This window comes from Charadrius vociferus, unplaced genomic scaffold (genome assembly GCF_000708025.1).
Source record: "Charadrius vociferus isolate BGI_N301 unplaced genomic scaffold, ASM70802v2 scaffold478, whole genome shotgun sequence".
NCBI classification, from domain to species: domain Eukaryota; kingdom Metazoa; phylum Chordata; class Aves; order Charadriiformes; family Charadriidae; genus Charadrius; species Charadrius vociferus.
The window spans coordinates 242,682-259,006 of NW_009650063.1; the positions used below are offsets into that span (position 1 = coordinate 242,682).

At 40.2% G+C, this 16,325-nt stretch overlaps 1 protein-coding gene across 1 annotated transcript; it reads right to left on the reverse strand.

The window, feature by feature from the left end:
- Positions 1 to 241: 241 nt before the first annotated feature.
- LOC104292387 (chromosome unknown open reading frame, human C4orf47) lies at positions 242 to 13,068 on the reverse strand. The gene is made up of 7 exons (XM_009891768.1): positions 12,972 to 13,068; positions 11,695 to 11,914; positions 8,040 to 8,177; positions 7,876 to 7,951; positions 6,469 to 6,648; positions 2,113 to 2,285; positions 242 to 290 (listed from the first exon to the last, which is right to left on the reverse strand). Exons 1-7 carry the CDS (start codon positions 13,066 to 13,068, stop codon positions 242 to 244), a joined length of 933 nt encoding a protein of 310 aa, XP_009890070.1.
- Positions 13,069 to 16,325: the final 3,257 nt, after the last annotated feature.

Genomic DNA, 16,325 nt, shown 5'->3' on the forward strand with positions numbered 1-16,325 from the left:
TGAAAGTACATTGCAAAAGTCCAGTTAAGCAATAAGATGAACATTTATATAAAAATGCAACCTTGGACTTAATAAACAAATGCTCTTAAATTATTTATTATTGCTTTAGATTTAGAAACAAAAGATTGCATTCTCAATAATTAAACGGATTGAATTGCCCTATATATTTGAATTGCACTTTTCACATTTTATTTGCTTTGTCAACAGTCTTAAAATGTACCCGTCATTTCACCTTTTGTACCTAGTAAGATGTCAGATGTGCAGTCTTGTAGTTCTTTCCATTTAATGATCTGAAATGTAAATGAAGAGAAGCTTCTTAGATTTTTGTAGAATATCACTGTACAAATTACAAGAGTTTTTGTAACAATGGAAAACTGTGGTATACTCAGTCCTGTAATTAGTTTTAATGATTTGAATCCTCATGAAGTCAAATTTATTTAAATAGAGCTCTGCATGAGAGCAAGAATCTACACTAGCAAATCCAGTTACAGGATTATGGTCCAAATATCAGAAGATAAGCTTTCCATTAGAAAGTACATAAAGAACTGTAATTCAGTGGGGAAGCAGATGACTTGAAAAACATCTTACCATATTTCTTAAAAACTATGAGCTATGAGCTTCATACTTATCATAAATTCAGTTCACATTCTATTAAACCTAGAAATAATGAACCCCAAATAAATACACTCTTTAAAATTCTTAGGAGGGAAACAGTAGTGCAGAATTTGAAATACTAGTTTTAATTTCTCTCTTTGGAATTTCTGTTGGATATGTGAAATTTTTCTCTTTACAAATATTTTTCATGAGTCCAGGATAACCGTATCTGTGAGCACACAGGGATACTTCACAATCAGTCACCCCCTTTCAATTTTGAAACCTACTTCTCATACACTTAGGGGTTTTTCCCAATAAAAACAGTCCATTTGGGAATGTGAATAAATAATTGTTGATAAAACAATAATACAAACAATTACACTAATAAGAAGGCTATTCAGACCATTCTTTTTGCCTTTTACTAGTTTAAAAACACCACCGCATAAATGGAAGGTTGTACTTTCTTACATTGGTGTTGGTAGTCACCACGCTTTTTGGTGTATCAAAAAGTTACTTTCAATTCTTTCTTACTTTCCATCAGTAATGAAAAGCAATGTGGAGTAATATGTAGCTTCTGGTTCTGCCTTGTTAGTGTAAATAAAAACTTCAAAATATCCCTGCAACTTAAAAAGTGATTATGCAAATGCTGATACATGGGGAAATAAAGTAAAGAGAACAGCAACAGGTGAGTAAGGAAGGTGTATTTCTTAAGACTTCACATATGATATGTAAAAGACAAATCATAAATATGAAGCAGATTCCTCTAAGACAGTTTTTCAAATTTTAATCAAGTATTTCTAAAATTTTTCATGTTACACATGGAGTATGCAAAATAATATGCTTAACTCTTTTACATGCAGTCTTAGAAGTCTGCATTAGAAAGTGATTTCTCTAAATAACTCTAAAGAACACAGTCTTGATTTTTCTGCTTGAATTACAACAGAGCCAAAACCAGAAAAATTGTTTAAATATAGGAGTAATAGCTTAGTAAGACCAAAAGTAAAGAATTATGTCCTTATCTACCCATATACATGCACTGTGTACTATAAATCTCTTCTATCATTGCACAGCACATGTTTGTAGTTAGGAATCCAACTTGAGTGCCATTGTTCCAAAATCTTCACAGTTTTAAATATTCTGTTTGCCAGCAGAGGGAGCCAGTTTTACTCCATAAACATAAGGGACAACAAAAACAGATTTTGTTTTTAACAGGAATATTCACAGTCTTTTTACATTTATCAAGTCAGAAAAGAATAAAACCCAATAATATTTCAATAACATGTGTACAGCATGATTTTGAAGGTCTCTTTGATAGATACAGCCTTATAAAGTAACCTGAATTTACCGAAGAGAGTAGGAATAAATTCAGAAAGCCAAGTTCCTTATACATTTCTTATCCTTTTGTTAATAATTTGTTCCTTCATTTATTCAATTATTTTAGACAGTAACATAAAGCTGCGCTAATGACTTTTGGCAGTCAGCATACATGAAACATGGAATCAAATTAAAGGAGCTTACCTTGTGACATTTAAAGTTATTATGCTTTTAACAGGTCTGCTTTTTGGTCCAGCAGGAGGATGAAAAATCTTCCGTTCTTTATTAGTTGCAACAGCCTCAGATTTTTTAATTACATAAGGGTCAGCGGAATGGCTTGGGTAAGGATCAAATGTGCCTCCTTTCATGCCCCCTGACTGAAAAAAAAAAAAACCAACTTTTTGAAGTGCCAATCTACAATATTGAGTTATACTATAATTGAGTTATTTAACTACTATAATTGAGTTAATTAAAATATTTTTTATGCAAAAGCAAGTAAGAATACTAAATAGCAGACTGCATCATATATAAACAAACAAACAAACATTCCTTAAATTTGCAGTGGAAACTTTACGGAAAATTTTAGTCATTATCTTTATTAATTCTTCATTTTAAATGTTCTTCCATAATTCTGGATTTTGAGGAAAATATCTTAAAAATGTTACAGAAAAAGTAAAAACATAACTTGCTAAAATGAGCTATGTTGTGGCAAAAAAAAGGAATTCCTATGTCACTAGTACACCTCCATGTCCAGTACTGGTGTAGGGATTGTTACACACAGCAGGGATTGGGCTAACCCGTGTGACTAACCTGATCTCCTTCTATGACAAGGTGACCCACTTAGTGGAGGAGGGAAAGGCTGTGGATGTTGTTTACCTGGACTTTAGTAAAGCTGTCAACATGGTTTCCCACAGCATTCTCCTGGAGAAACTGGCTGCTCACGGCTTGGACAGGAGTACTCTTTGCTGGGTAAAAAACTGGCTGGATGGCCGGCCACAAAGAGTTGTGGTGAAAGAAGTTAAATCCAGTTGGTGGCCAGTCACAAGTGGTGTTCCGCAGGGCTCGGTACTGGGGCCTGTTCTCTTTAATATCTTTATCAATGACCTGGATGGGGATCGAGTGCACCCTCAGGAAGATTGCAGATGACACCAAGTTGGGCGGGTGTGTTGATCTGCTTGAGGGTAGGGAAGGCCCTACAGAGGGATCTGGACAGGCTGGATCCACGGGCTGAGGCCAATGGTATGAGGTTCAACAAGGCCAAGTGCCGGGTCCTGCACTGGGGGTATTAGGAATAGTGTGGCCAGCAGGACTAGGGCAGTGACCGTCCCCCTGTACTCGGCACTGATGAGGCCCCTTCTCCAGTGCTGTGTTCAGTTTTGGGCACCTCACTACAAGAAAGATATTGAGGTGTTGGAGCGTGTCCAGAGAAGGGCAACGGAGGTGATGAGGGGTCTGGAGGACAAGTCTTCTGAGAAGCAGCTGAAGGAACTGGGGGTGTTCAGCCTGGAGAAAAGGAGGCTGAGGGGAGACCTTATCGCTCTCTACAACTACCTGAAAAGAGGGTGTAGCCAGGTGGGGGTCAGTCTCTTCTCCCAAGTAACAAGCGATAGAACCAGAGTAAATGGCCTCAAGTTGCACCAGGGGAGGTTTAGATTGGGTATTAGGAAAAATTTCTTCATTGAAAGAGGTGTCAAGTATTAGAACAGGCTGCCCAGGGAAGTGGTTGAATCACCATCCCTGGAGGGATTTAAAAGACGTGTAGATGTGGTGCTGAGGGACATGGTTTAGTGGTGGACTTGGTAGTGTGAGGTTAATGGTTGGACTTGATGATCTTAAGGATCTTTTCCAAACTAGACAATTCTAAGATTCTATGATTATTATCAATATGCTTTCTGACATACAGGATTGAACACAGCATTGGCTTTTCTTGAAACGCTAAGTCCACTAGTACTAGTTAAAAACCGTGCAGAGACCTGATTAATTCTTTGCAATCCCCTAGTACAGCTAAACCCCACAGTCTGCTAAGGCTGCATTCTTAAAAAGTGCAGCAGTAAGCAATTCAATCAACACTAAAGCAATTTTTCCAGTAAGAATTTATATAGCAGAGAGGGAAAGTGTGCAGTAGCTTGGGAAGTACACATAAAATTAAATTTACGGGTAAAGCATATATGGTGTGATGGATGGGGAGCCTGAAGCAGGATCACCACCACCATCAGCCAGACAATATGCTGACTTTCTAGCAGCTAACTTTTCTGAACAGATTTCCCTTATGAAAGAGCTCAGCTGCCTCATCTGACAGGCTGAGAGAGTTGGGGTTGTTCAGCCTGGAGTAGAGAAGACTCTGGGGAGACCTTATAGCCCCTTCCAGTACCTGAAGGGGGCCTGTAAGAAACCTGGAGTGAGACTTTTTACAGGGGCATGTAGTTATAGGACGAGGGGGAATGGATTCAAACTAGAAGTGGGGAGATTTAGATTAGATATTAGGAAGAAATTTTTGATTATGAGGGTGGTGAGACACTGTCCCAGGTTGCCCAGAGAAGCTGTGGCTGCCCCATCCCTGGAGGTGTTCAAGGCCAGGTTGGATGGGACTTTGAGCAACCTGGTCTGGTGGGAGGTGTCCCTGCCCTTGGCAGGGGGGTTGGAACCAGACAATATTTAAGGACCCTTCTAACCCAAAACATTCTATGATCTATGAGGCCAAACACCCAACACAATTATATACGTGTAAGCATTTTTGCTGTCTCTTTCTGAACAGTTATGCTTTCCTTGCAATCATCACCTTCCTCAGAAGAATCAATGTCAGTGAAATAAGTCAAGGGTGAAGGACATAAAAATAGGAAAATAATGATTAGCAGAGCACGGTATTAAATGACTGACAATGGAACTCCAGAACGAAGAGCTGAAAAGGGACAGATAAAGGAGTATCACTGTATTGGGTATCTGAAGTGATTTAAGAGAGAGATATTTATGTATCTTAAACCTATGTCAAAGTGAAATTAAAGTTTAGCCTATGGTAAATGGCATAAATTTAGTATCTCATCTCAAAAAAAAATGTATCAAGATGGAATCCTGTATGGAATGGAAAAATAACCATTTAGATTTTAAGAAACAATGACACTAAGCAACTGGAACTAATGAACTATTTTCCTATATATCCTTCATACCCACTTCAGGGTTTATTTCTTATCCCCTCTAAGCCCTTCCATATATAGTTATTCCCAACCTTTTCCTCCTTTTCTCCAAACCGCTGAAGAGCTGGCCAATTCTAAATTGGATTCCAAATTTGTGCCTGCTGATGGACAAGCAACAGATAACTCCTGAGTTTATTCCGCAGCCTTTCTCTGAGCAGAGGGACTAACCTGAGTTTTTCTGCTCCTTCCAGCTATCTATTCAAATGACACTTCTAGGAATTACCTTTTAGATGTTTGTCTATATAGGTTGAGAGTAATTAGCAGGTTCAAAAATTATAAGAGTGACTGACAGCGTCCAAAATAGGAGAGCATTTCATTCTGCTACAGTAATCTAGTCTTACTGTCATTGATTGCATAACCTTCTGCTTTTTATCTTTTTATGGTGTATGCAGTTAATTAACTGTATGTTAACAGCACTATGCAGATTTTAAAAAGAAACACTTTTTAGGTCACTTGAAACTAGTTAGCAGCTGTTGTTGGGTCAAAGAAGATTTCATTGCTTTGGAAATTGAAAACAAAGTAAATGGAATAGTATCTGTCCTGGTTTGAGGTAAAACAGGAGCAATTTTGTTCAGTAACTTTGCTTCTCAGCTGGGCCTCTTCTAATACTGAAATTAGCAGCATATTGTGCAGACACTGTTCACTCCCAGAGTGGTAAGACCTATGTTTATAGCTGATGCCAAGGAATGGTATGCAGAAAGGCTCTTGGTTATCCTTACTGCTCTAACACCCGCGGGCAGCTCACTTGCTTATTTGCCCCGTTGGGGGGTCAGAAGCAGAAAAGCACAAAGGAGTCCCACCTGTGGGGAGGAGTGGACGGGACAGGTGACCCCAAACTGACCAACGGGGTATTCCATCCCATCTGCCTCATGCTCAGCATAAAAGCTGAGGAATCAAAGGGTGGACTCTCTTTCTTCAATGGCCAATGTCTGAGGAGGATTCTGTCTGTTCATCTGCCTTTGACCCCAGTCCCGATCCTGAATGCAGATCCGGCATCCAGTTCCCATCCATCACTGAGTCCAGTCTGGGACTGCCCCAGTGCCAGCTGACGTGACTGTCATCCTGGGAGCTTGATACAGTTTTGTATATATTTCATTATTATCTTTTTATTTTATTATTAATGTTTCATGAAAGTAGTTTAGTTCCTTCTAAACTTCTAAGTCTCTCTCTCTTTGAAGAGAGGTAGGGGGGAGTGTCTGTCACTCACACAGCGGATGGTTCTGCCCAAACCACGACAGTATCTTTAGTAGGAAAAATAAGAAATGAATAGCAAAACTAAACATTTACCTCTGTCTTCTGTACCATAAGCAAAGCTTTTAACAGGAAATATCTGAATCTTTTGTCTCCTGTAGCTATAGGACAAACTAACCTTTTTAGCAGGAGAACTTGGTTTGAAAGGTGGTGCAATTGGCTTCTCTGGAGGTGGTTTCTTCACAGGTGGCAAAGGTTTGTCATTAAAATAGGGATTCATATCAAAATACTCCTGGGGATACAGATTTAACTTGAAAGGCCCTCCTTTAAGCAACCGTTTATGTTCCTCTTGCGCTTTCTGTAAAACAAATACTTTGAAAGAAACAATCTTGAGGATTTTTTCTAAGAGAAAAATGGAAAGCATTAAATTTAGTCTTGGAGAATATTCACTCTAACTTTATTTGGTCTTGTTTGATGACGGAGGTATTTTAAATACCCACCATATATAACGGAACATAGATCCATTGGCCAGGAAGCACAACAATCACTACAAAAGTAAGGTAGGAAAATGTCAGGAAAAGCCCTATGCATTTAAGATGTGTCTAGCACTACTGTAGACCTGTTGACCTGGGCACGTGTGCATACACACACGCTTGAAAATTCTGCCTGCGTACATCCCAGCTGCTCACGCTTGTGAACCCTGGCCACTACATTTCCCAGATTCCGAGCACATTGCTAAGCTGAGCTTCTCTAGGAATTGGTTCTTTGTGTCATGGGGGATGTTGACTATTCTTCCCAGATTCCATTTTAAAATAAAACAGGTTAAAACATTACGAACAAGTATAAAGACAAGTGTAAAATGTACCACCGGTAATACAGTATCACCTGGTAACTCATGCTAATGTCTCAGAGCAAATTCCTTTTTTTCTATCCAGTGGAAACAATCCCTCCTCCCTCTTTTCTCTGTTCTCATTTTCTGCACTGGATGCTCAGTTTTGAGTATGAATTTGTCTCAACTGCAGGTAGCTGAATTGTTTCTTCTAATCCCATTCTTACCCTAGACCAAAAAATGTCCTCCTGCTGCTATTTTTCAGTACACATGATGAGAATATACAGGATAACTAAAATCAGTGCAAGCAAATTTACGAGTTTTCTTAGATTTATGAACTTCTATGGAAAAAAAGTAACAGGATTTTTTAATATAGCATCTAGGATAACGAGGTCCCATTCTTCTGACAATAACACTGAAGTATTATTGTTCTTGCTATTGGCATTGTTTGGCCATTACTGCATTCTAGCTTAAGGTCTCCAAATAAAAAATGAAGGTCAAATCCTGAATGGTAGCACTTCTGTGCGATAATGCCAGATGTCTCAAAGAAAAAATAATAAACAAAGAATACCTAAATGTTTTTTTATACAGGATGGTCATTAATTTGTTTTCCTTCCTCCACTTTGTAAATCAACATTAGTGATTTCAAGCTAAAGGAAACACCACAGGGAACAAAAAGTTCAGGTAAGCTGTAGTAAATAAAATATTAAACAAATTAAATTAAAACAAATTAAAATAGTAAACAAATATTTTTACCTTTGCATTTATTCTTTCTACTTCATACCCATCAGGTTCATGTGGAAATTGTTCACCTATAGTAAGGTTTGCATAACTGTAAAAACAAAATTAATTACTTAGGTGTTCAAAACTAAAGAAAGATTTCATAAAATAATCTGCAAGAAGCCATATTGTGAAGTTACCCATATCCAGTTCCTTTCTTTCCTGGATTAGTATAAAAATTCTTTCCAGGAGGAATGTATCTTTCTCTGGCTTTCAATTGTGGACTGAAGTATGCATACGAACCTCCTATGGTTCCATAATAGCTGCCAAGTCCACATCTAAAAATAGCAAGTGAACACATTAATTAATGTTTTGCAAATATTTCAGGCTTTCCATATCTAGTGTGATAAAACCACAGTAAGTAGAAAATGCAAACAATATATGCATTTCAAGAATTAAATGTAAAACCAGATCAGATCCACCTTCTGTGGATCTACTACTACAGCAATTCCACACACACTGTGACGGACAAAAAGAAACAAGATGGCAGCAGAGATGAAGTTTTAAGGTATCTTAATAATACAAATATACCTAATGGAGGTTGTTTTAATTTTGCCCCAACAAGGTGAAGTAACACTGATAGAGACAGATTCACAGAGACCCAGAGGAATAGGTTAAACAGGCTTGATGTTTGATGATAAGAGGAAAGTCTTTCCCACAAGTTTATGGAGCATAGTAAGTTAGTGTTGGTATGATAACGGAGCAGCCGGCAACATGGGGAGCCTGTCTGAAAGATTTTTTTTCTGGGAGGTGGTAGGATGAGTTAACTTTCCATCTTGTCACAGAAGGAAAGTAAAAAGAAGCACAGCTCATTTAGGAGAAATGTCTCTGCTTACAAAACTGCAGGAATTCACAAAGACGTTTTTTTTAAAACCACCTTGAAAATCAGTATTTGCTGACAGGTGCATGACACGCTCTCAAAGTACATGATCATACAGCTACTAAAGGAGAAAAGGACTGAGACAAAATAATGAAATAGGCGAATGGCAATTTGGTCCACTAAGCTGCAGCTACGGTGGTCAAAAAAAGACCCAACCAACCAACCCTCTGTCCCTACACCCCAAAATCCCTAAAGAGAACAAAAAAAAAAAATAAGCTGGGGCTACTGTATGAGATCTGTCAACTACTCCAGACAGCAGAGGTAATCTCCTTTGCCTCTACTGTCTGCAATTATAGTGGGGAGAGAGTAAAGTGTCTCAATGAGTTTCTACTTAAAAGGGCCATTAATGGATACTGACAGGATTAGGATGTCAAGATAACATTTGTCTTCTTTGCACAGAACACCAACCTGTCTGTTCATTACCCTCCATTTATTTAGGGACTTCATAAACCCACATACAGAGGTTTATATAGGAAAAAACGGGCAAACTGACAATACACAGACAAGCTTTATTTTGGCGTTTCCTAGCTCTTCAGTGCTTTATTTCATATTCTTTAAATGTCACTTCTGTGAGTAGGCTTTTTATACGCCAGTAACAAAACAACAAGAGAACAGACATATGAAGAAAATAAAGGTCCAGGCTTCAGTCACATCTTCAGAATATGACATATTTGCGACCTTTCCATTTGCAGCCAACAACAAATGTGGCTTCCTTGTAAAGGAAAGATTCCCAAGAGCTGCTTATCATTCAGCCAGCCAAGAATAACAACTCAATGAACAGCAACAGAGCTCCACACTAGTTCTGTAGTAACGTATCAGTTTTGGATATAAGAAACATATAATTGCTCTCCATAAGTGCTTCAGGATTCCATTAAAAGACAACCTCACCACTTTCCCAGCCTCTGCTTTGTATGACACTGCCAGTACAGATTTAGGGAAGGATAAAGACAAAAAAGAACCTGTCCTAAAGTTCATGTCTAGAAGTATTCAAAAGTCTTACAACAAGAGTAAGAGCGCAAGCTGCTGTCCCCCCAGCATTTGTGCCCCAACAAGTGCATTTGTGGAGGCAATACATGGAAGTGAGTGCCTTAGCAGTCTTCATTGTAAGCAAGAGTCCCAAAGTCTGCACCTGGGTTGTGGCAATCCCAAACACAAATACAGGCCAGGTGGAGAATGGATTGAGAGCAGCCCTGAGGAGAAGGACTTGGAAGTCCTGGTTGGTGAGAAGCTCAACATGAGCCAGCAAGGTGTGTTCACAGCCCAGAAAGCCAACCATATCCTGAGCTGCATCAAAAGCAGTGTGGCCAGCAGGGCGAGGGAGGGGGTTCTGCCCCTCTACTCTGCTCTTGTGAGACCCCACCTGCAGTACTGCATCCAGCTCTGGGGCTCCCAACATAAGAAAGACATGGACCTGTTGGAGCAAGTCCAGAGGCTGGAGCACCTATCCTATCAAGACAGGCTGAGAGAGTTGGGGTTGTTCAGCCTGGAGAAGAGAAGGCTCTGGGGAGACCTACAGCAGCCTTCCAGTACCCAAAGGGAACCTACAAGAAAGATGGAGTGGGACTTTTTACAAGGGCATGCAGCAATAGGACTCGGGGTAATGGTTTTAAATGAAAAGAGCATAGACTTAGATTAGATATCAGGAAGAAATTTTTCACTCTGAGCGTGGTGAGGCACTGGAACAAATTGCCCAAGGAAGTTGTGGAGGCCCCATCCCTGGAGGTGTTCAAGGCCAGGCTGGAAGGGGCTTGGAGCAACCTGGGCTGGTGGGAGGTGTCCCTGCCCATGGCCGGGGGTTGGAACTCAATGATCTTTAAGGTCCCTTCCAACCCAAATCATTCTATGATTCTATGAAAGTGAACAGGACTCTCATTGACTGACATGGATTTGAAATCAGTGCCTAGGTGTTTCTAACAGTTAAATAATTTGGTTGCTATAAAGTCAAGTTGTAGCTGAATGAAGGTTTTGAACACGGGGCTTACACAGTGCCTGTCTCATCATAAATAGCACACATATATCCAACAGAAAGCCTACAGACCATGACTTACATTCCTATTAAAAGCTAAGATGTTCCGGTAACATCCAACAGACTTTCCAAAAGCAAAGCTGCAGAAAGATATGATTCAATGGAACCGTGAGACTGTAAGTACCAGGCTCTGTGCAAAGACTGAACCCTCCTGTCTCTTATTGCAGCAACAACAACAAAACAAGATTTTATAGTTGTAAATGAGTAACCAGGCTCTATCTGTTTTTCACATGTGAATAATAATAGTTATATGGCACCAATTGCATTGGTGTCATTTTGTCATGCAATTAATATTGTGCAAACAGCAAAGATGCATTTATTTTAATATTCTGCATATATGCCTCAACTCTGTAACATCTTCTGATCATCCTATAGGATAATTGGCATTTTTTCTAGCAAAAAGATAATGAATATGGATTGGCTGAGAGGAAAACATTGCATTTGGAAAACGGCCTCTTTTCCTACTGTTTATGCAATATATTTGCCACCTCTATTTTGGGAGGCTCAGAAATGGGAGGAAGAAGATATTGTATCTGACAAGTTCCAACAGACTTCCTCCTAAATTAAAATGAAATATTCAGTGTTAATTATCCACACCCTTTTCCCATAGCCATCTTAATTTTCATCAAAAATAAAAAGCTAAAGTTTAAGAAAACTCTTTACAGCAAAAAACAGTAGTTAAGAGCAAGCATTAGAACCTGATTTCTGCCTGTGTTCAGACTTCCCTCTGTTGCTGCTCAAAATCCTTCGCTCGGTACTAACACTACATTGTATGAAATGACAATATTGTACTCTCATTACAGGTTTTATAAGAAATAATCTGTGAAAATCATCTTTAGCGTACAGAAAAGAAAAAAAGCTCAATTTAAAACATTTTTACAACACTTACGGCAATTTGTCTCCATTACTGGGAAGGAAAGCTTTGCCCAAATTTTTCTTTGATTCTGCCAATCTATAGCGTCTCCTTAGCTGAACGGGGTTTGAGTAGGCTTCACCATCGAAAATCCTCACAAACTGAGGCTCAAAATAACCTGCCTGCAGAGCTGACAGTGTTTTGGTCCCCCCAGGTAACATCTGTCTGTTCTTGCTCGCAGCTTCGTTAAAAGGGCCTTTAAAAAAGTAAGAACTGTAAATAACTGTCCAGTGTTAGTGCTGCTCTTAGCCTACATTAAAAAACTAAAGTCTGTATCTCAGTGGCTCAAAGAATGTACTACAGAGCATTTAACTTGTAAATCGTGCACATAAATAGTTGTGCCCAAAAGACAGTGCTATGAGAAGGTATTTGCCGCACCTAGTCTGAGTTTTCTAACCCCTGTGCTTGCTTTACAGGCAGCAGAGAGAGATTGGTTACTCCAGACTACAATTCAGAGCTGGAGCTGATGCCTGTTTATATAATACAAGTAATATTTCAGAGGAGCAGCTCTCTCTCCCGCTGATTATAGGCCAGGTAGAATAGCTTAAGTGCCTCCAGTTGGGTTTTGAATCCCCAGTAACTCAGTGTGGTAGAAATGTGACAGATGGGGTTCTGCTAGACATACTCACCACTGACACCACACCACATCAGAAATCATTGGGAAGGCAGGATTACTTTGTGTTATTACTTCAAAGCAGCTAGGGAGGGTTAACCTCTGTAACCTCACTAATTACAAAAAATACCTTTCTCAATTAGTATTACCATTAAACAACAAGAAAAGAAGAACATTCTTTAAGAAGACAGGATGGGGAATCTCACACATGTGAGTCAGATCAGAACAGAAAAAGAATTGCAACACTAATTTAAAAATAATGACAATGTAATTGTCAAGAACAGAAAACCTGCTGAAAGAGCACACAAAACCCACTGTTGTTTTTCACAAAAGCAGGAAAATACTGGTAACTTGCAGATAATTGATATTAAAAGGAAATGTATACACTAAAAGATGTTATCAATCTGTTATGCACACATATTTTTCAGTTTTACTGGCTTTTTCCTTTCTTTGATATACTCATTCCAACATATCAAGCCTTTCCCTTAATAATGAAGGCCTGAGCAAAGAATATGCATGAAAAAGCAGTTCCTTTTAACAAAAAAAAAAAAAAACCATCAGAAAATAGTGATTCTGAAAGTAGATGGGTCCTAGAGGTGGTCCCTATCACTTCTAAGTGCTTAAAATTAAACGTACTTACGCATATAATGTGATACATATTTATCTCCTATGGTAATATAACCCGTTTCGCTGAAGAGGCCAATCCTCTCCATATCGCTTTTCCCTTCCGCAGGCATGGCTGGATCTGTGTGACAGTGCACTGCACTGAAAGGGTTGAACTATCCTTGCTTTTTTGTTCTACTGCAAAAGTCTATAAGCAGTCCACACCTGTAAGCAAAAAGTTTATTTATGTAAAATGCAAGAAGTTTTGGTTAAAAATATTAGCAATAAATGTAATCTGAATAAAGTAACCTACAATATGATTGACGGCTTTGGTGCTCATAGGACAAGTGGACTATATGGGATTTAGACACCATTAAGTCTCCTCTGCTAAACAAATTCAGAACATGGGGGGAGAGAGAAAATCAAATGATTTGTAATATAACTGGTGAAACTCTTACTGAATTTACATAGTTTGGGTCAAAATCTTCAGAGTACTAAGACGAGAGGTTTTGGTAGCATTAACAGCTAGTAATAAAACACACCGAGCAGCCTCCTTCTTCATCTTGTGGGTTATCCCTAGCAATGGTTTTCACTTTCCAATAATGGTATAGAAAGTGTATGGACAAATCTGGGGTAAAACATAACAACAGAATTTCGGAAGGTGTCTAACTAATCAAAGATCTGGTCATGGTAAATATCTCCAACTTCTTCTTGGGCTTGATGCAAATGATTTACAGTAAGTGTTAGTTTTTCCTCATCATCACCCTCATTGGAGCCTGACAGAACTAAGGAAAATGCCTAGTCAACAAGTGTAAGGAACTCAAGGGCTTGAATACAGAGCAGACTTAGCATTAGGGTTCCCAGGGATCTGATTCCCAGAGTGAAAAGTTGTAGAAATGGGAATCAGAATCAGCTAGAGGAAGAACTGCATTGAGGAGGAAGATAACAATACACGGTAAGTTCACCAGGAACGAAAATTAAGGTAGAAGAAACTGGTTAATAATTTAGGAAAGCTGTTTCTTGAAAGTCATTCAATACAGAATTACAAAAAAAAATCAAGGATATGCAAACAAATAGCTGAAGTGTCTGTGTCCATACAGATCAAAAGAGAGCAGCGAAGTTAGGACATTAGGGTGGAATACAGATTAAAGACAATGGAGATCAAGTCCCGTGTTGGTATTAACTATGGGGGCAAAGGCAAGATGGAAGAGAGGAATGAAAATAACTCAGGCAGCAGAAAACTTTGAGAGATTAATATCACATATTAGCTGTATCTGGCATGATACAGTGGCTGCAGAGTAGAAAAGCAGCAGCAGCACAGCAGTGGATATCTATGTAATACAGATTTTATGTATTTTACTATAAAAATAATATGCTGGAACACTGCGTACAGTGGAAAGGCTAGCCACATTTTGCCTGTGTGTGCTTTGCTCAGCACACAGGATGGACAGCATGCAAAAATTTTGAAGCAATGTTTTTTGCATCGTGTGGAGGTTCACACAGTGTAAAATGCACCATTGTTTCATCAGATAAACTCAGTACTGTTCTTTGATTATTGGTAGATCTAGATGTTGGGTGAAGAACCAAAGGGCAGGTGACAACTAGCACTGAAAGAAGTGATGACAGAAAACAGACCATTGGAAACAAACTTATGGGTTCACTGTTATGAAGCTAGTTGGCATTATTGATGAGGAGGACAGGAATCATTTATTGAAAATAAATAGACCTGGAATAAAATTATACAGTGTAAAGAAAGATCATTGATCAAGGGACTAAGGGGAAGGATTTTTGGACCTCAGTAGATCAACACGACTGAGGAGATGCAATGAGGGCGATGAGCCTGGCCTTGAAGTCGCAGCATTGCAAGGCAGCGTGAGGTCAAGCACAATACTGGAGCATCTCCCAAGAAATGTGCAGGAAAGGTGAGAAAATACCAATATCTTGCCACAAGGCGTTGATACCACATCACCTGGATTAAGTACAGCTCTGGTTGGTTGCCCAAGCTAAAGAAGGCTGTGGTGGTGCAGACCCCCTGGGCCACGTTGCAATGTCAGGACCAGCCAATGTTGTGTTCTTGTCTCGGTGGCAGGTGCAGTGGACTCGGACGATCTGGCACTTTCTTATCTTGGTTGCAAGTCAGTTGGGACCGTTAGGTCCCTTCTCGCCCTGGTTCCAAGTGCATAGTAGGGTTCCAACCCTACCTGAAACTCCTGCTGGCGGGATGTTGGCCCCATCTGGAAGGTACCAGAACCACCTGACAAGAACTGTGGCCAAAATGGAAAAATACTGACCAAAGTCCATCATCTTGCGATCCTATAACTAGAGCCATCCCAAGCAAGACCCCTTGAGCTCTCTCCGGGATGGCAGCAGGCTGTGGCCCAGCACCTCCCCCTGAGCTGGGACACCCCTCGGGCCAGAGCTTCTGAGGATTTCCAAACAGTAGATTTCGTGAGGAGATTAAAGTGTAGATTTCGTGGGGATTCCAAAGATTCGATTTCACGAGGATCTCAGAGACTGTCTGCTGACAGGTGCCGATGAAGGAAGAGAATAACCCATTACTATTGTATTTCTCAAGGTTTCAAAGATTGTTTGGTACCAATCACAGAATGGGTTAGGTTGGAAAGGACCTTGAAGATCATCGAGTTCCACCCCCCCTGCCATGGGCAGGGACACCTCCCACCAGCCCAGGTTGCCCAAGGCCACGTCCAGCCTGGCCTTGAACACCTCCAGGGATGGGGCCTCAACAACCTCTCGGGGCAGCCTGTTCCAGTGCCTCACCACCCTCAAAGTGAAAAACTTCTTCCTAATGTTTAATCTAAACCTGCCCTCTTCCAGGTTATATCCATTCCCCCTCGTCCTGTCACTACATGCCCTAGTGGAAAGTCCTTCCCCAGCTCTCCTGTAGGCCCCCTTTAGGTACTGGAAGGCCCAATAATTAACTACTTTTTAAAAAAGAGAAACATCTTAATTATATAGGTTAACCTCTGTATCTGTTTGTGTGCGTGTGTGATCTGATTTAGGAAACGTGTCCTAAGTCTCGGGTGAACCTTGCCATTTTCGAATCTTTAAGGGGTGATTACGGCAAACTTTTTAAAATCACTTTGACAACCGGCTGATGACGAAGTATTGCTAAAAATTATCCCACCCAACCCCTTGTTAACAAATCTGACAACCCCTGCCGCCTCAAATTTCCGCAGAAACCCAAACTAACGTTCGCGACGACGGCCCGCCCCCGCCGCACCTCACCACAGCGCGCCGGCCCAAGCGCGGCGGCACCGGTGGGCACCACCGGCCGGTGAATCATGAGGGAACCGGTACCTCACTGCCCTGAGATCACCGCCGAAAGGTACCAGAGGCGATCCCGCCGGCGGGGACCCCCGGGAGCCGCCCG